At 35.6% G+C, this 23,480-nt stretch overlaps 3 protein-coding genes across 3 annotated transcripts; all 3 read right to left on the reverse strand.

Annotated features, from left to right (window-relative positions):
- Positions 1–7,834: 7,834 nt before the first annotated feature.
- On the reverse strand, positions 7,835–10,357 carry LOC109807175 (transposon Tf1-107 polyprotein). The gene is made up of 2 exons (XM_083061410.1): positions 9,944–10,357; positions 7,835–9,832 (listed from the first exon to the last, which is right to left on the reverse strand). The coding sequence occupies exons 1-2, from the start codon at positions 10,355–10,357 to the stop codon at positions 7,835–7,837; spliced, it is 2,412 nt and encodes an 803-aa protein (XP_082917536.1).
- Positions 10,358–12,324: 1,967 nt separating this feature from the next.
- Positions 12,325–14,790, reverse strand: LOC145950854 (uncharacterized). The gene is made up of 3 exons (XM_083062683.1): positions 14,625–14,790; positions 13,901–14,542; positions 12,325–13,828 (listed from the first exon to the last, which is right to left on the reverse strand). The coding sequence occupies exons 1-3, from the start codon at positions 14,769–14,771 to the stop codon at positions 13,562–13,564; spliced, it is 1,056 nt and encodes a 351-aa protein (XP_082918809.1). The 5' UTR covers positions 14,772–14,790; the 3' UTR covers positions 12,325–13,561.
- Positions 14,791–15,430: 640 nt separating this feature from the next.
- On the reverse strand, positions 15,431–19,273 carry LOC145950853 (uncharacterized). The gene is made up of 2 exons (XM_083062682.1): positions 15,609–19,273; positions 15,431–15,484 (listed from the first exon to the last, which is right to left on the reverse strand). The coding sequence occupies exon 1, from the start codon at positions 18,780–18,782 to the stop codon at positions 15,612–15,614; it is 3,171 nt and encodes a 1,056-aa protein (XP_082918808.1). The 5' UTR covers positions 18,783–19,273; the 3' UTR covers positions 15,431–15,484; positions 15,609–15,611.
- Positions 19,274–23,480: the final 4,207 nt, after the last annotated feature.

Genomic DNA, 23,480 nt, shown 5'->3' on the forward strand with positions numbered 1-23,480 from the left:
ATTGATTACATGTCACTAAACAACATTAAATTTAATGATTAAGCAACATCAAATTGACAGTATGATCAATATTTTGTATTTTTAAAAATAAGGGAACGAAATGTCTCTTAAAATAGGAGGGCCAAAATTGCGGATTGACAATGTAACATTCCACTTTTTCCAAATAGATTAAATAAATATTTTCTGATTAATTAATTGGGGAATATAATATTCTGAGTGATTTGATTTAATAATATCTATTTATTATATTTTTAAATTCAAATATGTAAGGTTAATTAGTTGATTTTTTGTATTGATTGGCGCATGTAGTGAGAGTTAGGGTTTTATTTAAATACATTATTAGTATTAGGTATTCTCACATGTGATTTGACCGTACATTGTGATCTAAAGAGGGAAGCGAATTGGGGGTAGCCAAAGAGGAATTTGGAGAGTAGGATCTTGAAAGTAGCACCTATCAAGGTAAGGGGAGAGTGTGAACCTCGCTTTGGGGTGTAGGGTAACTGTTGGATAGCAAGATATTAACCCCCAATCCCTAGGTTATTTGTGTATGCATACAAAGATGGATTAAACCTGATCTTCTTGTGAACTTATATGAAATTGAATGTTTTGTGTGCGATATATGCATGTTTATAAACCCTTTAGTAGGAATTAATTCATAATAATTATAAATTTCACGACTAAAACATAGATAAATTAGACTATAGAAATCCCCTTCAAAAGATTAAAATTATAGAAATCGTAGGAACCTTATATTTGAAAAAAAAAATGCGAATTATGTAGAAAACTTGTTTGTTGATACCATGTCGAGTGATAGCTTGGGCTCGTCGGGTGTAGGAACCATAAAATTCTTGCAGCCTTGACCACATTGCATGTGGGCTTGACCTTATCTGGCATCAATACTTGTGGCATCATTGACGCCAGATGTGAGTGTAGTCACGTCGAACACAAGGGATTTAAAAGACCTATAGATACTTCTCGTTGGGTGCAAAGTGTGGCAGAATTCTATGTATGGACCTACTTTTTGTGTATGTTTATGAGTAAGTAGTTTGTGTATATAACTAACTGTGATACGTGAAAGTGATAAGTGATAAATTGTGAAGTGATAAAGCGTGATGTGTTATGTGATAAGTGAATTTGTGTGGTAATCCATTGAGTTTTGAATGACATGTATCATGTGCATTTGTATTTTGTGATGGGTACGATGCAGAATACATCACTAGGGAAGACCCCCTAGTGTAAAAGCTTGGGGATAGTTTGGCTTGGGAAGCCCTAGTCTTGCCCATTATGTGGATGGGGTGTAGCTTGCCCAGCTTAGTTATCCAAAAGAAATCCTGGTAGTATATCCTTCTAGTGAGTGTTGTGATGGCTTGACCTGGTATGTATGTACTCCTAGACTACTCAGCCTTTGGATAGGGAAAAATGATTTTACTAACACCACATACATATAGATTAGTAGACTCTAGTCTATGTATGATCATGACATCTTTCTTGTGTTTGAACTGTATTATGATTTATATCATAATGGAATGAGATGTAAACTAATTTTAATTATTGGTTATGATATATTATTTGTGTATGTGGCTACCTGACCTTAATCTACACCGGTAGTCAAAGTAAGATATGTTCTCACTCCCCTATTTTTCTTGTGGTTGCTTTATACGTGGATGTAGGAGGCTTCCTTTTTGGAGAAGAGTCTAGTTGATTGAAGGGAGAACTCTGATACCTATGATACTGGGGATATTAAATTATGTTTCATGTTTCATGCCTTTGTTTTAGGAATTTTAGTTTACTTCCCTTAAAGCGTACTTTCTTTAATGTTGTAATACCTAGAAGTTGTTTTAGTTTCATTTGAATTTCAAATGTGATACTCTCTATATTTAGTTGAAGTTATTCTAATATCATATTTCCTTTTTATGTTTATTATAATTATTTGATTATGCAGGTGTGGTAGAGGGTGTCACAGACCAAAAATATAAGAATCAAAAGTGAGTCTTTAGAATATTTTAATAAATACTAGTACATGTACCTGTACAATATATGAAATAAATTATGTGTAAAGAAGTAATATTATCATTATTTTTAAAAAATTAAAGTTAAAAGTTAAAAATAATGAAAAATAGTTATATATATATATTATTGTAACTTTTTTTTAGCAATTTTTTAGTTGTTAGTATATTAGATAATGATTGATAGTCCTAATAATATTTTCAAAAAATAGTTGAAAATCACAATTGGAGTAGAATGCAATATTATTTTATTATTTTGCATCTTATTATTTTTGTAACATACTTTTTAGAAATAAAAAATAATAAGAAATTATATTATAAGCTTAATGAATTTAATTTATTAGTTTATAATATAAAGTTGTTTTTATTAAACTAAATTAAATAAAGAGGGACTTTAAGTGGAATGTATTGAGTTGGACTCTAAGATTTGCCTAAAACTTAATAAAAAAAAATAAGGGTTGGATGTTTTCTATTCATCTTTTTTAACCCTAAGAACACATGTAAAGGACAACATAGAGGAGGTCACTAAAGGAAATACGGAGTAGTGGCTAAAGCTTTAGATAATGTGCTTGTGTTTTAGGATTATTAGTCAAAGTAAGAAGAAGTGAGGATGTTGAATCCATGCGTATGTATGAGGGATAAGGGGTATGAGGTGATAATCCCTAAGCATGTGAGTGAATACATTATAATTAGGTCTATGTGTGAATCTCTATGGGCACCTATGTGTGACTTTGTTGTTGCGAGTGTTGTGATGTTTTAGCCAAATTTGTACATATATTTGATTATGTTAATTTGATGATGAATTGAGAAAAGTGGTGAATTAAACCTTAAACCCTATGCATGAATTTTGCGATTTTTCATTGAATTGGATAAATTTAAATATGACAATTTTAATTGTTTGACCGACTGAATTGAGAAAAAGTGGTGAATTGATGGATTTTGGATGTGCTGGGAGAATCCAAATCATGAAACTCACAATTCTACAAAGTTTAGAATTTGTTGTAGTATCAAGCGTGAGAACACAATTATTTGCTTTGGGCGTGAAAAAAGGCTCACGTTGGGTGCAAAGATGCTGGAGGGGTCTTAGACTTCCCGTGTTGGGGGAGAGGTGTCTCGCTTGGCACAATTTGACATCGTTTTAATGAAAGTTTTGATGCTAGATGTGACCTAGATCACATCGGAAGAATTGGCTCTAAAGGGGACATCTTTTACTCCTCAATTAATGTTGGGTGTGGGAGTATCTACCTTAGGCGTAATTTATCCAAAGAGGTCTCTGATCACTTCACACAATTCAAGTAGAAAGGTCTTTAACCTCTTCACATTATGTCTTTTTGTTTTCAAGATAGTATGAATCTATGAAGGAGGGTCACTATGGTCATTTACCTAAACCTTGAAGTGTTATGGTAAGGAGCCTTTAACATGGATAGGGTGTGAGGCAAACATGGCCAACAATTATTGTAACACTCCAAATTTTCTATAATTATTAAAAATGTTTTAAATAATTAAAGGAGTTTTATAATATATTTTAGATGTTTTTAATTATTATGAGTTTTTTTAATTAAATAATAAATATTTACAATTTTTTAAATATTTATTGGAGAAATGTGTTTTTAAGTTATTTTGTTATAGAAAGTATTTGGAGAAAATATGTATTTGAATTAATTATGTAATTAAATATGTTTTGAAAAATGTGTTTTACGTATTTTATTTTATTTATAATTGGTTTGGGAGAAATATGTTTATTTTATATATTATTTATTTATAAGTTTTAAGATTTCAAGGGAAGGGAAGTGTAACCACGGTTTAATTTTGTACTTTAAAGAAGTGGGAGAACCAAAGATTGCTAATGGTCACTGTACTTACACGAACTAGGTCGTCTTCCTAACTCGGATAAGTCATCTCTTCTGCTCGGCTTGGTTGAGAGCGTACGAGGTTGATTGACAAGATGGGATTCCTTCTCTTCGGTCTCTCTGTTTGAGCGTCTCGGATGTACCTGCAAAAAGGACTCCGACGATCAAGTTAGCCCGAGTTCTCCAGTTTTGCATATCATTATATTATTACCTGTGGGGAGTTGTCCGAATAACTGTGCAACTGCCATATGGTTATCTTCTGAGGGTGGTTACTTGTCCTTGTTTTCGTTAACTTACCGAGGTATCTTAATGATGCCTTCTATGATATGTCAGCATTCTCTGACGTCAACTTGGATTGCTTAGGAGGTCACCTCGGGGTGGATTAATTTGTGGGTATAGCCGAGGTTGGCTCTAGTTAGGTTGGTACAATGAACTCGGCTCAGGTCGGCTAGAGTCAGGTTGGTACATAAGCCCCCCAAGCTCTGAGTGATGAAAGAGTGAAAGAGCTGAACACTATTAATTCCTGGGGGAATGTAACGCTAGGTGGCGCCGAAAGGTTATGTCTGTTCAGGACACGTGTAGTGAAAACGGTGGGTGGCATTAAATGGGTGTGACACATAAAACGACAGGCACGCGGGGAGGCGCGAAGTTTGGGGGAGACGCTTGGGTTTTGGAGGGGTGTAAGAATCTCAATAAAGAGTTGCATAGACAAAGGCGCATACATTTGTATGCTTCTAGAGAAGTGCTAGGACGCAAAACGCGAAAGCATCATCGTCGTGTGTAAAGCCTTTGGCATTTCAGGTACTCCCTTAGCCCTGCTGCATTGCGTTTAAGTTTTGGATACAGTCTGTACACATTCCTGAGGTTCAAGTTTTGTAGTGAGATTGAGATGAAAGGTAGCAAAGGCAAAGGTAAAATGGTTGGAGTGGAGGAGGAGAAAGGTCGAAAGAGAGGAGGGAACAATCGGAAGGACTCTCATCCCATAATAGAGGCATCTGGGTATGAATGGGTGAGAGGTGATGCGGGTCAGTATAGCAGTAGGTTTGGGGATTTAATGGGTGTGAGTGTTTTGCAGCACCACTTAAAATTTTGCGTGCCCCCTGTGTTGGAGAAAATTGTGATAGAACCTTGTGCGGCGGAGGAGCGTGTGTACTTTGAAGGGTCGAGTGCATCTCCTAGTGTGTACATGTATAAGTGTGTGTTTAAGGATTTGGGCGTGTTGATGCCGTTTACGCCATTTGAGTGTGAGTTTCTAGAAAAGGTGAATATAGCACCGAGTCAGCTACACCCAAATAGCTGGGGTTTCTTACGTGCGTTTCAAATATTATGTTCAGTATTAGGGATTGAAGTAAGTTTGCCAAGATTCATGCACTTTTATCAAATAAAATTAGGGGAGCGACCCTATGGTTGGGTTTCATTGAGTGCAAGTTCAAAGGGGGGAGGATTGTTCCGGATATTCACGCAATCATACAAAAATTTCAAAAAAGAATTTTTCAAAATTCGGTCTGTATGTAATGATCCAAGTTTAGATTGTTTGTTTTTCGTGGATGGGAAACCGAGATTCCCGTTTTACTGGCAGTCTCAGCCTATTAAATTCGTTGGTACCGAAGGTTTGGAATTAACCTCGGCCGAAGTTGAAGATATAGAAATTTTGCAAAAGCTACCTCGACCTTTAGAAAGCAAGTTAATTATAATGCTTGCTGGATCAGAGAATCCTCAAGAGGGTTTAGAAAGTAAGTTATAATTATAATGTCGGTAACGTTTACAGATATCTTGGATTGACCCTGACGCAATGTGATGCTGGCTGATGCAGGTATCATGGGGAGAAGTAAGTGGCGTGAATTGAAGGGAAAATTCAACATAGAAGAGATTCCAGATGTCGCTTCTTCTAAGCCCAAAGTGAAAAAATAGAGGGTAGGAAGTGAAGAGCCAAAAATTAAGGAGCATGGAATCGCTGATGATGTAGTTGGTGAGAAACAGGAGGTTATTGTTCACAATTCAAGCTCGAGTTCTCCCAAAAAGGATGTTGAGAAAAATGTGACTACTCCTGTTATTGATTTAGAAAAAGAGAAGGTATGTTTCCTAGTGTTGTCACTTGTTATGTGAAAGGGGGAATATGATTTATTCTTGTTATTTTAATTTCGAGCTGATTTTTTTTTTTTTTAGCCTTCCAATATGCAAGTCTCTGGATCATCAGAGAAATTGGTGTCTAATTTGGAGGCCTCACTCGCTCAACTCGGCGTAGGCTCGCCGACCACACCTGGGGGGTCGACCAAGAATCGACCAAGATCGATACATCAGAGGTACGATACCGAGCACCCGTTGGCGAGGTTAGATCACGTGAGTTTGTCACCCGACGTGAAGTCCTTTTGGAGTGCTGAGTTGACTGCGGAGTCATTTTATAAGGAAGATCCAGCTTTTATTGCTGATAAGGCTTTAATTGAAAAGGTTGGCCCTGTCCAAGGCTTAGATTCCGTGCAGGTGTTTTTGCAGAGATCTATCGCTGTAGTGGATCATTGGAAGAAGAAATGGGATAAGAATGCTATTCTGATGTCCAAGTTAAGGACCGAGAATGCCCAGGTTGGGTCATTGAAGACTGAGGTTGGTAATTTAGAAAGAAAATTGGAGGAAAACTCGAAAGCTTTTGAGATATCTGTGAGGTCAAATAAGACCTATGCGGCCAAGGTGGAGGACCTTTTAAAGAAGGTGAACTTGTTAGAAAAAGAAAAAGAGATTCAAGCAAAAATTGTGAAGGAATTAGAGGCAAAAGCAAAGGATCATGAGGGGAGTATGCAAAACTTGAAGGATGAGATGGTGGAACTGTACAAGAAAAACAAAGCTTGCCAAGAAGTGATTGCTGCTAATGTGCAAAAGATCGCAGGAATAGAGAACGAGAATAAAAAATTGAAGAAGGATATGGAGGCGACTGAGTATGAAGTTGTTGTAGAACATAAGAAGGGGTTTGCTAAATGTTTGCGGCAAGTGAAATGCATTGCTCCAGATGTTGATCTGACAGAAATTCACATCACCAAAGATGTGTTTAAGGGGAAACTGGTTAATGAAGACGACATCTCGGATGATATGAGTGGCGAGGAGAATAATGAATGATAGTATTTGTTTTCAGTGCCATAGTACAATTTGTGATAAGGTTGATATTTGTAGTTGCCTGTGTAGGCCAAACTCTTTGTGATATTTTTGATGTTTTATGGTGTTATGCTAGAAAGTAATATACATAGGTATTTTGAACTTTAACTGAAAAAGTATGTGCATGCAATTGGTACGTGAATCAATCAAACTTGTTTGTATCGTTGTTTAAAATTGGTGAGTGAATCTTATTTTTCGAACTTGACCAATGGATTTCATTGCTCGAACTCGGCTAATGAAATGCTCAAACTTGGTTTGATCAATTTTATTGCTCGAACTCGGCTAATGAGATGCTCATACTTGGCCAATGGATTTCATTGCTTGAACTCGGCTAATGAAATGCTCAAACTTGGTTTGATCAATTTTATTGCTCGAACTTGGCTAATGAAATGCTCAAACTTGGCTTAATCAATTTGATGGCTCGAACTCGGCTAATGAAATGCTCAGACTTGGCTTAATCAATTTTATTGCTCGAACTCGGCTAAGTTAGATATTAAATTGAATAAATATGATTGTATATAATACTCAAGTTTTCCGACGTCTCGGTCCAGAATAAACATCGGCTTTAAATGTGGTTGGACGATATTATAAGCATTAGCTCATACTTGGGTGAGGAATTAAATCAATATTCAGGAGAGAGAAAAATGAAATTGCAAAGAAGAAAGAACTAGAGAGAACTTGTAACATTGAATATAGAGTGAAATGTGGGTTACATCTCTCTTGCTGACCTCAGGTATGCCTCGTTAAAACCTCTTCAGCCAAAACCCTTCTTTTTTAATGGGAAAAAAGACTGAAGCAGGAAAAAGAGTACAGTACCTGGGTTTACATGCGTATTTAACTGAAGTAAAATTTTAAATGAGTGGCGTTCCAAGTTCTAGGCAGAACCTTGCCACTGAGCTCGACTAGTCTATACGCTCCATTTTGTAGGCACTCTAAGATACGAAATGGTCCTTCCCATTTGGCTGCAAACTTTCCTACTGAGATGTCTTTCCTGGCGTCGCCTGTGGCCCTCAAGACGAGGTCGCCTTCATGAAAGGATCTCAGTTTAAGCTTCGAGTTGTACCTTCGTGTTGCTCGAAGTTTGCATGCTTCTTCTTGAATTCGGGCGCATTCCCTTGTCTCATCAAGAAAATCTCTGTCCAAGCTTAACTGTTCCCCATTTTGGGATTCGCTGAACATTATCCTTCTGTGGCTTGGCTCGCCAACTTCAACGGGTATCATCGCATCAGAACCATAGGTCAACCTATAAGGAGTTTCTTGAGTAGTAGTTTGCGGCGTGCAATGATACGCCCACAAGACACTGGGTAACTCTTCAGCCCACTCTCCTTTAGTGGATCCAAGTCTCTTTTTGAGTTCACGGCGAATTATTTTGTTTGCTGCTTCAGCCTGACCATTTGTTTGTGGATGTTCCACTGAGGTGACCTTATGCTTGATTCTGAGTTGCTTCAAGAATTGCTCAAGATTCTTATCTACAAATTGCTTGCCATTGTCCGTAGTGATTGCTTGAGGTAGGCCATATCTGCAAATGATTTTCTTCCACATGAAACGTTGGACATTGGTTGCAGTGATGCGTGCTAGTGGTTCTGCCTCGATCCACTTTGTAAAGTAATCAATCCCTACAATTAAAAATTTCAATTGGCCTTTAGCAATTGGGAAGGGACCGAGTATGTCCATACCCCACCATGCAAAGGGCCATGCTGATTGCATTGAATGTAGTGCCGTTTCAGGTAATTGATGTAGGTTGCTAAATTTCTGATAGGCTTGACATTTTTGTACATATGCTTTACAATCCGATCTTATAGTTGGCCAGTAATAGCCAGCTCGGATCACTCTTGCAGCCATGGACCGAGATCCGGAGTGTAGGCCGCAAATACCCCTATGGATCTCGTCCATTACGTATCTAGCTTGATCCGAGTTAAGGCACTTTAAAAGGGGTACTGAGAATCCTCTTTTGAACAATTCACCGGCCTCGAGTGTGAAATGGCAAGCTTTGATTTTAATTTTTGAAGCTTCAACTTTGTCGCTTGGTAAAGTGCCATCAGTGAGATATTGCCAGATGCTTGACATCCAGCTGGATTGATCCGGATCATTAGACAACACTGCCACAGAGTCATAGCTTGGTGCACTGATTGTTTCTTGAATGATTGTTTTGTGTTGTCCTGGGCGCTTGGTGCTGGCTAACTTGGATAATAAGTCGGCTCTGGCATTGTGCGCCCTTGGAACATGTTCAATCTGAAAATGGTCAAAAGAAGAGGTCAGATGAGATACCATAAGGTTGTACCTTTGCAGCTGAGGTTCTTTCGTTTGGTAGGCTCCTCCGACTTGCTCGGTAATTAACTTAGAATCTCTGCAACATTTGAGTTTCTTAACACCCATGTCTTTTGCAAGTTGCAAACCTGCAAGTAGAGCTTCGTACTCTGCTTGGTTGTTAGTAGCTCGGAAATCGAATTTAATTGCAAGTTCAAGCATCATACCATCAGGACCTTCAAGGATAATCCCGGCACCACTACCCTTTGTATTAGACGAGCCATCGACATGCAAAATCCAACATGGATTTTCCAATTGGGTGCTAGGTGTGAGTTCGGCTATGAAATCAGCAAGGCATTGTGCTTTCAACGCTCCTCGGCTTTCATACCTTATACCATATTCAGATAACTCGATTGACCAAGCTGTCATCCGACCTGCAAGATCGGGCTTTCTAAGTATCTGTTTAATGGGGTAGTCAGTCTTGACCACAATTTGATGACTCTGAAAATATGGGCGAAGTCGACGAGACGAGGTCACCAAGGCTAAGATCAACTTCTCAATGGTTTGATATCGCTGCTCGGTTGCCTGCAAAACACGACTGATAAAATAAATGGGAATTTGCCTCGTACCGTCAGCCTACATGAGTGCTGCACTAATTGCGTTGTCGGCAACAGCGAGGTATAACCAGAGATCAACTCGGTCCTGAGGTTTGGAAAGTATGGGAGGTGAACTCAAAAAACTTTTGAAGTTGGAAAAAGCTTCCTCACATTGGGCATCCCAGAAAAAGTTCTTAGGCTTCTTGAGCAAGTTAAAAATTGGTTTGGCTTTTTCTGCCATTTTGGGGATGAATCGAGATAGGCTGGCTAACCTGCCTGCCAACCTTTGTACTTCTTTGTGATTCTGGGGGCTTCTCATGTTGATCAGCGCCTGACACTTGTCTGGATTTGCTTCGATTCCTCGGCAAGTTATCATAAATCCGAGGAATTTCCCACCTTGAACTCCAAAAACACACTTTTCAGGATTTAGTCTCATATTATGCCTTCTGACTTGTTGAAGAATTTCTTCGAGATCTTGGGCGTGATCTGCAGCTGACTTCGTTTTTATGACCATGTCGTCAACATAAACTTTAAGATTACGGCCAAATGTTCCTACCGTAAGTCCGCTGTCATCGTTAGGGTCACCGCATCCGAGGTATTGTCCGCTTTGGCACTCGTTGGGCCGTCACGATTTTGTCCTTTAAAAGGCACCTCGGTGGGTTAAGGAGGGAGGGTGTTTATAAACTACCCTTAGTCTCGACTCCTAAGCGATGTGGGACTTTTAGGCATACCGGAACAAGCCCCCCAGTCGATGCTAAGGGACAAGAGTGGCCTGAGCCCTCCTTCTAGCGCCAAATGTACTTACACGAACTAGGTCGTCTTCCTAACTCGGATAAGTCATCTCTTCTGCTCGGCTTGGTTGAGAGCATACGAGGTTGATTGACAAGATGGGATTCCTTCTCTTCGGTCTCTCTGTTTGAGCGTCTCGGATGTACCTGCAAAAAGGACTCCGACGATCAAGTTAGCCCGGGTTCTCCAGTTTTGCATATCATTATATTATTACCTGTGGGGAGTTGTCCGAATAACTGTGCAACTGCCATATGGTTATCTTCTGAGGGTGGTTACTTGTCCGAATAAATATTTTCATATCCAAAAATTCCTAAGAATCATGATTCCCAGGAAATATATATGTTTGGTTACTCATAAAAGTTCCTAAGAATATTCATACATGTTTCCCGGGAATTAAAGATTTTCATGTTTGGTTACAATAGTATATTCTTAGGTTTTATAAATATTTTTTACAAAAATATTCTTTATTAAAATAAACTCATTATATATATTTATTTACTTAATTTTTATTACAAACATGATATTAAACTATTTCAAAAAGTTGAAAACTTATTAAAAGTATTTAAATATAGAATTTAACATAATAAAAAAAGAAAAATGCTACATTATAATTAAGAAGAATAAAAATATATTATTTTATTTCATTCAAATAAAAAAATATTAACAAATATCATTAAAATGTTGAAACAAAATAGATTTTAATAATATTATTAAAATTGACAAGATCGAGAAATAATAAGATACAAGAAAGAGAGAGAAATATAGATAGGGAGGGAGAAAGAGAAGGGAAGGGGAGAGTAAAATGGTGGGAGAGAGATAGAGAGGTGGAGTGAGAGTGAGAGTGAGAGATAGAGAGTGAGAAAAAAGAAATAGAAGGAGAGGGAGAGAGGAAAAGAGAAGGGGAGTAGGAGTGAGAGAAAGAAAGAGAAGGAGAAAGAGAAATAGAAGGAGAGAGATATTTTTTGTTTTAAAAAGGGATTCTATGGTCTTTTATGTACATAAAATTTTTCCCCTAACTTGGGAAATTGGACTCTCACCCCCTATGAGAATGTTTTTGTGGGAAAGTGGGATAGAAATGATTTCCAATAAACTATATTCCTAGGAATCTCTTTTTTTTCTTCTTCTTTTTTAAATAGCTATCAAGCATGTGAAACTAAGATTCTCACTTTAAGATACCCAGTAATGTAAAAACATTATGTGTACCAAACACCCTCTTATAGAATTAATGTATTACATTAACAAGGGATAATTAAGATGTGTTTTGTATGAATGAGTAATTTGTTGAGTTATGAATGAATATTTGAGTGTTAGTTGTGCTTCTAATCGATGAGATTGAGAGAATTGAGTTGGGTGTGAGTTGTGCATTTTTCACACTTTGTTCTAGTGAATTTCTACCAAGCCAGCAAATGGAACGCCTATGCTCTACATATATTATTAGGTATAGAGCTTTCACTAGTACACAAAGGGTGTTTTACGTCGTGTATTTTGGGCCTTTTACGTCGGAAAAGAGTCCGACGTTAATACGGGAGTCGTAAATTTACGTCGCCTCTGGAAGACGACGTAAATTTACGTCGGTAATTTTTCCAGACCGACGTAAAAAGAGGCAAATTCATGCCCCAAATTTACGTCGGACATGGAGTTGTCCGACGTAAATTTACGTCGGGCCTTGCAATGACCGACGTAAATTTACGTCGGACAACGCCATGTCCGACGTAAATTTACGTCGGTCATTGCAAGGCCCGACGTAAATTGTGGCAGTTTTTTTTTTAAAAACGTTTGTAAATTGATATACCCAACACCTGCATATAAATATAATCCAGAATACCAAATCTAAACCAGGCAGTCCAGAATAGAAATTCAAATTGTATTTCAAAATTGAATGACAAAAAGAAAATAATATATAAATCTTAAAAAACATAAATTATGACAATGTAAATCCTATTATCCTAAAAAAGCTATAAAACATGTTTGTCAATGCTATCTAAATAACTAACTATCAAACTACAAACATAATATCTAACTAACTAAACTTAGAAAAAAAGTTGCCCATTGTTCTCTTATCTTGAGCATCTCATCTTCGGGTAATGGAGATGGATCTTGAAAGACCTGAAAGGGTAATTTAAGTGTCATTAATATGCAATGTTAATTATTCTAAAGGTAAATATAGTTAAATAATTTTTGATATGAATTACCTGCGCCCAAGAATCAATAATACCCGCAGAAACTATGGCTTTCATCCAATACATGATGTAATAGCCACATTCAAACGAGTCTTTTTGCTTATTACACTAAAATGAGAAACAAATAACTATTAATTCCAAAGTCAATAAATTTAAATATTATTGACTGTATGAATTAATTTGCTAACCTTAGGATATATGAAATGCAATGACTTTGATGATCTGGCTCTTCCACTTAATATATTAGCTCCAGACACGATTCTAATTAATTGAAATAAAAATAAATGTTAGCCAATATATATAATTACAGTGTTAAAACATAATGAAAAAATTTAGTTACCCATGTAATTGGCTTTTAATTTCCTGGCTTGGTTTTCGATGAAGTGAACAAAACCACACCACGGTATATTCCTTAGGAATGATTACCATTAACTGCCAATGAGACCTACATTGTATGACAAACAAATCAGTTAAAAAATTACCATGATTAAAAAATCAATTAAAAAACTAACCCGTCAATGTATGGAGCCATGTATATATGTCTTCTTGAGTCACTCATCCATGTTTGCATATATTGTTGGATCTGGACCTGAGTGTTTCCTGATTTTTGGATGGATTGAGGCTCAAAAAATCCATATACTTCTGCTTGTGCTTGCTCCACACTCAATTTGTTCATGTACCTAACACAAATAATTATTATAAGTTAAATGTAATTATTGTAAATTTAGACTCATAAAAGCAAATATGACTTACATGGCCCACAACTGTATGACAGATATATTTAACATGGAGTTTCCCCCAACAATCTCTAATGCATCAGGCAGAGATATGTATAGTGGAACATCAGAGCTATCAACTCCAAAAACTCTAATGTCCCACTGCAATTGAATTGGTTGCTTCTTTAATCGTGGTAATTTGATTAGAAGCTTAGATATGGGATCATCCTCAGCTTCTGCGATATTAGCATCATGAACATGAGGTTCTCTCATGACCTCCTTACCACGATCGATAAAATCCTAAAGAAATAATCAAAATTAGTTAAACAATAATAGAATTATAAGAATCTAAAAGAGCAATAATATAATTACCTTTGCCCGTGCTGAAAGCGGCATGACCAAACATTTTGGCCAAGCTAAGAATGTGCCGGTTGCCTGCCCCACTAGTTGAACCTCTGTATTGGGCAAAGGCACTGGAGCAGCAGCATCTTGAACTTGGTCAACCGCAACCCGTGTCCAGTCTGGCTGTAGAGGGACACCATGGATGGTTGAGCCACCCTCAAATACTCGGCCAATAGCCACTAACCGTGGGGGGTCATCCTCAACATATAACTCGCACTGGTTTGGTACATCAGTGTGAGCATGTTCCCCTGAGGAATTTGGAGCATCACAACTCCCTTTAGTGCTGACTCGAACACCATCATGAGCAACTGCAGTCTGTTGCTGAGAACGAGCCAAAAGTTCAAACTTCTCTTCAAACTGTTTTTCAATATTCTTCAGTTTCTCTTCAAACTGCATCTCTAATCTCTGCTCCAATTTCTGTATAACCTCTTGACTGCAAGAGTCGACACTGCTCCTCGATGATCGGCCACCAAAGAAATCTCGGTGGCTCCAAGAACCACCAACACCACGCACACGACCTCCGTGCTCTGGCTTTCCTATGGCCGTTGTGAGGATATCATTCCGACCATCGGAAACAAATGAGCCCTGGGTGCTCTGCTCAACTAAATCCTCCTGCAACAATAAGGAAGATTAAAAAATCTTATGAATTAAATGAGTTGAAATGAAGAGTCTTAATTTGTATATTTTTACTTACTATTTTATTAGCAACGACCCTTGCAGACTCAGAAGTCATTTGCCCATCTGGTTTTGTCCGGGCTGCTATCCACATCTCATGGCGGGGAGGTGACTCCACACGGTCAGCATCCTCAACCCCTGCTGCCTGTGCCCTAGCCTTCTTCATTTGTTTTTTTTTTCTTTCATATCCCCCTCTTGACAATAGATGGGGTGCATCATTCTTGGCTTGTCGTTCTTGGGCAGCTATTCTTTTAGCCTGCAATAATACAAAATAAAAAATGAGATAAATTAAAATATACCTTAAGTATTTGTGTCAATGTAAAAGTTATCAATAACTAACCTGCCACGAAGGGTCCAATCGAATGGCACAAAATTGCATCCACTCCTCATCAGTGATCTGGTACTTTAGACAGGGAGTCTCATTTTGGCGCTCTCCAAATACATACTCCCGTGTCAAGAAAGTCTTGAAGTCTCTCCACCTGCTGGCAAGGGCAGATAACATCTTCCTCCTCATGCCCTCAGTGTTGGGAATGTCAAAATTTTGCTATGAAAATAACAACAAATAATAAATAATGTATTTAAGTTATATAATATTGAAAGGATGTGAAAGTATATACCTGAATATCCTGCCACATGAGGTTCTTGTCAACCTCCTGAACGTCATCCCATGATGGAATGATAATAGAAACATGTCGTCGAGCTAGGACTCCCAAATAGCTCTTAAACTTGGCAGCATTTGGGCCTGATGCCTTGCCAGAACGAGGATCCACCTCAATCGGTGTCCTCTCCTTGGCAATGCGCCCAGCTGTCAACCCAGACAATCGAGTGACAGATCTACCTTCCCTCCTTCCACTGCCAGACCCAGAATCCTCCATAATCCTGAAAAAATTAAACTGTCATTATTAAAACAATGAATTATTTGAATAGACAAATAAAGTAAAAAAGATAATAACAATATAGCAACAAAATAACTAATAAAAAAAAATAATACATAAACAGAAACCTATTAGGTTGGAATGTTTTCCCATATTCCTTCATCATGATCACTTCGAATAGCATGTATTTCGTCCACTTCATTGTCCGCAATAGGACCAAATGATCTGCTTGAAAAAGACGGTGTCTCATGCATATCTAGAGACTCATCTTCGTGAGTTCCATGCATGGTTCTTCCTTCGAGGACCACTGACCATTTCTCATTACATGGATCCTTTACATAAAAAATTTGTCTTGCTTGATATGCCATAATAAAAGGTTCATCCTTATAGCCGACCTTATTCAAATCAACCAAAGTAAACCCTAAATCATCTGTCCGCACACCTGTATTGCCATCAACCCATTTACACTTGAACACAGGCACTCTAAACGTAACATAATCAATTTCCCATATGTCTTCTATGACTCCGAAATAACTCATGGATGCTGTAATGGGATTTTTATCTTTTGAACTAGCAAAGTGCACAGCCTCAGCCTGAATTGTAACCCCACTATTTTGTACTCTACTTTTGTCATCTTCTGTTTTTGTATAGAAACAATATTTGTTAATGTCATACCCACCAAATGTAATGACATCGTTGTTAGGCCCACGCGCGAGTCTCAAAAGTGTATCAGAAGCATTAACCTCACCATAAACCTTTTTCTTAAACCAAGCTAAAAAACTCTTGTTATGTTCATTCAATACCCATTTCTCAGTCATCCGAGGGTGTGCTACCTTGATTTCATCTATGTGTTCTGATATGTAAGGAATTACTTCATCAGTGTTGTTCAATATGTACAAATGTGCTTGGTCAACTTCTGTTCGACTCACAGTTCTAATCTTTAAACTTCGACTACCCTTACCAAATTGTTTTCCATCATGTCGAGTCTTGGGAATTCCTATTGGTTCTGATTTCGACATGTACCCTGAACAAAACTCAATGGCTTCTTCTGCAATGTACCTCTCCACAATAGAGGCTTCTGGCCGGTATTGATTCTTGACATATCCTTTTAAGATCTTCATATATCTCTCAACAGGGTACATCCATCTAAGATAAACCGGGCCACACAATCGAATCTCCCTAACCAAATGAACTATCAAATGCACCATGATATCAAAAAATGAAGGTGGAAAATACATTTCCAATTGACACAAGATTGTGATTGCTTCATTTTCTAACTCATCTAACTTTATAGGGTCAATTACTTTGTTGCAAATGGCATTGAAGAATAAACACAATCGAGTAATAGCAACTCTAACAGAAGATGGTAAAATGTTACGAATAGCCACTGGCAAAAGTTGTTGCATTAACACATGACAATCGTGAGACTTTAAACCAATCAACTTCAAATCTTGCATAGACACCAAACTCTTAACATTTGAGGAGTACCCTTGTGGAACTTTCACACTGCTTAAGCACTCACAAAAGCTTTTTTTTTCTTTCTTTGATAGAGTATGACAAGCTGGAGGCAAGTAAGTGCGTCTTCCAATAGACTGAGGATGCAACTCATAACGTATACCCATGTCCACCAAATCTTGTCGTGCTTTCACTCCATCTTTAGTCTTTCCTTTGATGTTTAGCAATGTCCCAATTACACTATCACAAACATTTTTCTCCACATGCATCACATCTATGCAGTGTCTAACATCTAACTTGCACCAGTAAGGAAGATTAAAGAATATTGATCGTTTCTTCCAGATATTTCTCTCAGTTGACTTCTTTTGCGTCTTTCCGAACACAATGTTAATGTTCTTCACCCGTTGATATACTTCTTCACCATTGCGCGGTGTCGAGGCAATTTCATCCTCTTGACTTCCATTGAATGCTTTCTTCAATCTACGGTATGGATGACTACGAACAAGAAACTTACGATGCCTAGTGTACGCAGTCTTTTGCCCATGTTTCAATTGGGTATAACTTGTGTTTTCTTCACATATAGGACATGCATAATGACCCTTCACACTATACCCACTCAGGTTACCATATGCTGGAAAATCATTTATTGTGCAAAATAACATTGCACGCATGGTAAATTTTTCTTCACGATATGCATCAAACACCTCCACTCCTGTGTCCCATAACATTTTCAAGTCATCAATCAATGGACTAAGATACACATCTATGTCATTTCCTGGTTGTCGGGGACCTGATATCATCATAGACAACATAATATATTTTCTCTTCATGCATAGCCAAGGAGGCAAATTATAAATGACCAACAAAACTGGCCATGAACTGTGTTTACTACTTAAGTTCCCATAAGGATTCATGCCATCTTTAGCTAAACCAATTCTCAAGTTTCTTGACTCTGCACCAAATTCTGGAAATGTTTCATCAATCCTCTTCCATTGCAGAGAATCAGCTGGATGTCGAAGAAAGTTGTCACATTTTCTACCATTTTCATGCCATGTGAGGTTTTTTGCATCTTCTTTAATGGCAAACAATCTTTTAAACCTAGGTATTATTGGCAAATACCATAAGACCTTAGCAGGGGGACCCTCTATTTCTTCCTCACCATTACTTCCATCAGTTTTCTTTTTGAACCGCGAAAATCCACATGTGGGACACACTTTCAGTGTAGCAAAATCATTTGTATATAATATGCAATCATTAGGGCACGCGTGTATCTTCTTATACTCCAAACCCATTGGACATAGTATCTTTTTTGCCTCATAGTTGCGATTAGGTAACGTGTTATCTTCTGGAAGCATCTCCTTCAATAACTCCAACAATTCTGTGAAACTTTTATCAGTCCAACCATTTCTTGCTTTTAAACTAAACAATTTTAAAGTTGCTGATAATCTTGTAAACATACTGCATCCTGGGTATAATGGTTGCTCAAAATCAGACTTTAAGGTATCATACACATGTGTTCTTTCAAAATTTTCTTCACCAACATCACGTATCATCTCTTCTAAGTTATCGTTCATCCCTTCAAAATTTTCAGTTGTTGACACTGTTGGAATGTCTAATATTTCTCCGTGCCATGTCCATACTGTATAACTCTTCACAATACCATATATAAACAGGTGATCACGTATTTCTCCAACTTCTTGACGTATCTGATTCAAACATCGAACACATGGACAATAATATGCCCCTTTGATGAGTTTCCCATTTTCTCTTGCAAATTGTAAGAACTCTTCAACTCCATTTCTGTACTCTTGACTAATGCGACTTGCATTCATCCAACTTCGATTCATTATCTATATATTAACACAAATTAACTATTGACTCAGTTATTCATAATTTTTTTAACCTAAACTACAACCCTAAAAAATCTATGGTAAACTAAAGGTCAATTACGTTCCAGATCAACAAATTACAACAAAAAAAATTCCAGCAGAACGGGCCGTTCTCCATGCAGAACGACCCGTACTGCTTGCAGAACGGCCCGTTCTGCAAGGAGAACGGCCCGTTCTGCAAGGAGAACGGCCCGTTCTCCTTGCAGAACGGGCCGTTCCAGAGGAACAACTAGCAAAAAAAAAACAAATAAATTACGGGGACAACAAACTAACCTCAAACGACCAACGTGCTGACACTTACAAACTTGGATACGTTGAATGTAGCCGTAAACGCAGTGGGAGACTCAAGTAATTCAGAGGATTTCGTATAAACTGTGAGCGCGGGAATGAAAATGGGACTTTGGGGGTAATATTGGAGAACTATTACGTCGGACAAGGCTTCACCGACGTAAATTTACGTCGGCCTTGGTGGACTCCGACGTAAATTTACGTCGGGTACCTCTATTCCGACGTAAATTTACGTCGGACGTGGGTGGGACCGACGTAAATTTACGTCGGACTAAAGGGAACCGACGTAAATTTACGTCGGAATAGAGGTACCCGACGTAAATTGCCTAATTTACGTCGGTCTACGAGAGGTCCGACGTAAATTAGTCTCCACTTATTTACGAAACTGCCACCGCGTTTTTACAACGTCGGTGTTTGTGGTTTGCGACGTAAATTGGGTGACGTAAATACCCTTTTTTGCACTAGTGTTTGTATGTGTGACATGTATCATATGTATAAAATATTTTATAATTGCACATGAGTATTAGCCTTTGAGAAAACGTAAGTAATTGCACATGAGTATTAACCTTTGGGCAGCCACACATGAGTATTAACTACATGAGTATTAGTCTTCAGGCAACCGTACATGAGTATTTGCCTTCAGGCAACTTTATAAGTATTAGCCTTCTAGTGTGTAAATTGTAATTGCTTTTGATTACATGTTTAATATGTCTTTGTTGTTACTAGGAACTTTGATATGTTGTTTACATTATGGATATTAATTGTATATGTTGTATGTTATGTTATGTGTGTGGCTTCCCAGCCTTATCTCACATCAGAAGCTAGAATGAGACGTATCAATCTCCCATGTGCTCTACTTGTTATTCTTATGTATGTTTCACAAAACAAGAAAAATACAAATTTCGAACAGACATAATCTATTGGTAAAAAGAAATATCCATTGGAAAAATAGAATTTTTGACAATTTTTTATGGATGCAAATTTGTCGAAAAAGGATTGGATAAAAAATTCGTTGGAAACAATTTAATTTGTCAGAAAATTTTGACGGATAATTCTATGGTAAATATTTGTCGGTATTGTTTGAAAATCATTATGTGATTTCGACAGATAAATCCATTGAAAAACTTTTGTTTAATTTTAATAAATTTATTAATGTAACAACTCTCATATTTGACCTCTCAAGGGCTATATTTCACAACACTTCACTTTTCAGCGTGCTTTGTCCTTACTCACACACTTTCTAAGAAACTTCCCAAAAGGTCACCCATTCGTAAATTAATCCAAGTCAAACACGCTTAATTGTGGAGTTATAATGAAATAAGCAACCGAAAAATAGATACATCTTGCTAGTATAGGTAGTAAAAATTAATTCCTTTAAGTTATCTTCAACTATACAATCTCATACTTGTACTATCGCTGGATCGCTCACATTCCGGTGTGTCCGGACTGTTATAAAAATATAATAATATATAATAATTATATTATATTTAATTATATTAACCAATAATAATAATTACATTATATTTAATTAATCTTTATTTGTATATATACTTACTTTTATAATTAACAATCTACTTATTTCTATTTAAAATTAATATTATGATACAATTTAAATGATTTATTATAAATTTAAAAGTTTAAATAATAATTTATATATTTTAAAATATTATTTTTATAATCTATAATGATAATATAATTTATAAAATTATAAATATTTATTTATTATATTTTTATAAATTAAATTTTAACATTTTAAATAAATTATTAATTAACTTAATATATTTATTTATCTTAAATCTAAGATATAAAATAAAAAAAATATATTTATCCTTGACTTATTTTCTAATTATCAACCATTAATAAAATACTAATTTAAAATCTTATTTAATTATATCATAATATTTTCATATCAAATTTAAAACCAGATATTAGTTATACAAAAATATCAAGATCATATAGTAAATTGTCAATAAGATTCTAGTTAAATAATTTAAAATAATTATTTTTTAAATTATATTGTTAGTAAAATTTTTCTCTATATTAATTATTAGTAAAATTTAATAACTTTTAATTTAACAGTTAGATCGATGAAATTCAATATACACCATGAGTTATTGAGCGGAGTTACTTTATCAAGAGTTACTTTGTGAGTCATTTGATTCCTCCTCTCTCTTTGTCTATATATATATATATATATATATATATATATATATAATTCACTAGTCTTTTTTAGATAAAAATTTATTAGAATATATATATATATATGTGTGTGTATATTTAAAATTTTATTGACCTTTTTTAATATATGATTGTCAATTTTAATCATCTTTATTGTTATCGAACAAAATATTAAACATTTTTTATGAATGCAATTTTTGACAAACCATTATCAATTAGTAACATTTGGTCGAAAAATTTTGACCTAAGCATCTGTAAAAAATTTTCGTAAAAAATTATTACATTTTCGAAAAATATATATTTTGTCGGAAATGTTCTGTCGGTAATATAACCTTTTCTACAAAATTTTTTCTATTAGAAATATAAATTTTTCGACAGATTTATATCCGTAGAAAATTATCCTGCGGTAAAATCCGTCAGATATATAAATTTTTCGACAAATTTGTATCCTTCGATAATATAACTTTTTTTATGAATTTTATTTTCATCGGTAAAATCCATCGAAAATATAAATTTTTCAATAGATTTGTGTCTGTAAAAATTTATTCATCGATAATTTACATTTTTCTTGTAGTGTTATCGGAGGACAATAAGATGATGGTGATGCTAATGTTGAGGTTAGGCTTTAGCATGTTATGGGAAAACTTTGATAGGATGTGACATTGGGGGTTCATAGATTGGGATTTGTCTATTCAGTTTATTTCATTTTGTTTGGAAGCAATGTTAGTTCTTGAATTCATGTATTATTTTTAGATGGCTACTATGGTCTAGTAATTATTTTGGACACATTTATGCTTTAAATTTGTTTGGTTTCGAACCAAATGTGAATCCTCTATCATTAGAAGCGTTTTATGAACTATTTAGTTATTTCAAATAATGTTTTATTTAGGCAAGGATCTTTTGTTTTGTTAGTATTTATAAGTCTAAGTTTCATTTAAGTTTGTGACCCCTTTTGCAGGTCAGTAATTCTTGAGTCTCTATTTATTGACTTTATATCATAATCTTAATAAAAGCAAATATATCTAAAATAAAAATAATATATTTCAATTTTAAATAATATCTTAAAAAAAATAAATATCTTTTAAAATCTAAATAATATCTCACATATTTAAATTTGAAAATTCGAATTATTTTCCACCACTTTTCTTAATTACGCGTACTTTTATACCACTAGAGTTTTCTTTTCTCCTTGGTTATACTTCTAAAAGCACCCTCCATTAGAATAGAAAAAATAACCTCTAATAGGAATTAAAATTGCCCAAATATTTGGGTATCCATAAGTATACTTCTAAAACTGAAATTAGCAAAATATCATCTTATTCATTAATCATTACTAGAATTTCTCTTATTACATGCGACTTTTCCTGCGAATTTTTATGAAAAATTCGCAGGAAACATTGTTCTTACAAATATTTTTACAAAATTTTATCTGCAGGTAATACCTTCTGGATAATATATTTTTGCAAATTTTAAAATTCATAGGAAATTTTACTGCGAAATTTCTTGCGAAAAAAATTTGCAACAAAGTTTCCTGAAAAAAAAAAATTTGCAAGAAAATTCACAGGAAAGTTTCCTGCAAAATTTTTCGCAAGAAATTCCGCAGGAATATTCTTTTACGAAAAAATTAAAGAAATTAGTATAAATTCTATCAATAATTCTTCAACTTTCAAATGCTCACAATGAATTCATCCGAAGCATTTGTTTCCATGCCTCCAACATGTGATACATAATCTTTTAAATTCTAAGATAGTAGATTATAAGCCTAACACTCAACCATACAAATCAACTTATAAGGTAAACATTGCCCCAACTTATATACTCTTTACCTGCAAAGTTTTTCTATCATTTAGTAAACATTACTTGCGATTTTTTTTTTGCAAGAAAATCAGCAAGAAACAAAATAAAATTTTACAATATTTTCTGTAAATTTTTACCATGAAAAAAAATTCTATGATCATTAAGATTGTAGCAAAATTTGTAAGAAATATCTGTAAATTATTTTTCGCAAATAAATTCGAAAAAAATTTCTGCAAATATTTTTTTGCAAGAGAATTCGCAAAAAAATTCTACGAATATTTTTTTGCAGGAAAATTCACAAGAAAATAATACTTTTCTAATAGTGAATGTCAAACAAAAGTAATCGCAATAATTTAATACAAAATTTCATTCAAAAGTTTTAGAGATAAATTT

Source organism: Cajanus cajan, chromosome 8 (genome assembly GCF_000230855.2).
Source record: "Cajanus cajan strain Asha chromosome 8, NIPB_CcT2T_4, whole genome shotgun sequence".
NCBI classification, from domain to species: Eukaryota; Viridiplantae; Streptophyta; class Magnoliopsida; order Fabales; family Fabaceae; genus Cajanus; species Cajanus cajan.

What these genes read in the sequence shown, in the direction of transcription:
- LOC145950853 (XM_083062682.1), bottom strand. Translation starts at nt 18,782, where the DNA reads ATGAATCGAAGTTGGATGAATGCAAGTCGCATTAGTCAAGAGTACAGA.
- LOC109807175 (XM_083061410.1), bottom strand. Translation starts at nt 10,357, where the DNA reads ATGGTCATAAAAACGAAGTCAGCTGCAGATCACGCCCAAGATCTCGAA. An exon ending in TTTCCAAACCTCAGGACCGA is followed by an intron (nt 9,833 to 9,943) that starts GTTGATCTCTGG and finishes CGTGTTTTGCAG; the next exon opens with GCAACCGAGCAGCGATATCA.
- LOC145950854 (XM_083062683.1), bottom strand. Translation starts at nt 14,771, where the DNA reads ATGAAGAAGGCTAGGGCACAGGCAGCAGGGGTTGAGGATGCTGACCGT. An exon ending in GGGTCGTTGCTAATAAAATA is followed by an intron (nt 14,543 to 14,624) that starts GTAAGTAAAAAT and finishes TTATTGTTGCAG; the next exon opens with GAGGATTTAGTTGAGCAGAG. An exon ending in CGCTTTCAGCACGGGCAAAG is followed by an intron (nt 13,829 to 13,900) that starts GTAATTATATTA and finishes TTATTTCTTTAG; the next exon opens with GATTTTATCGATCGTGGTAA.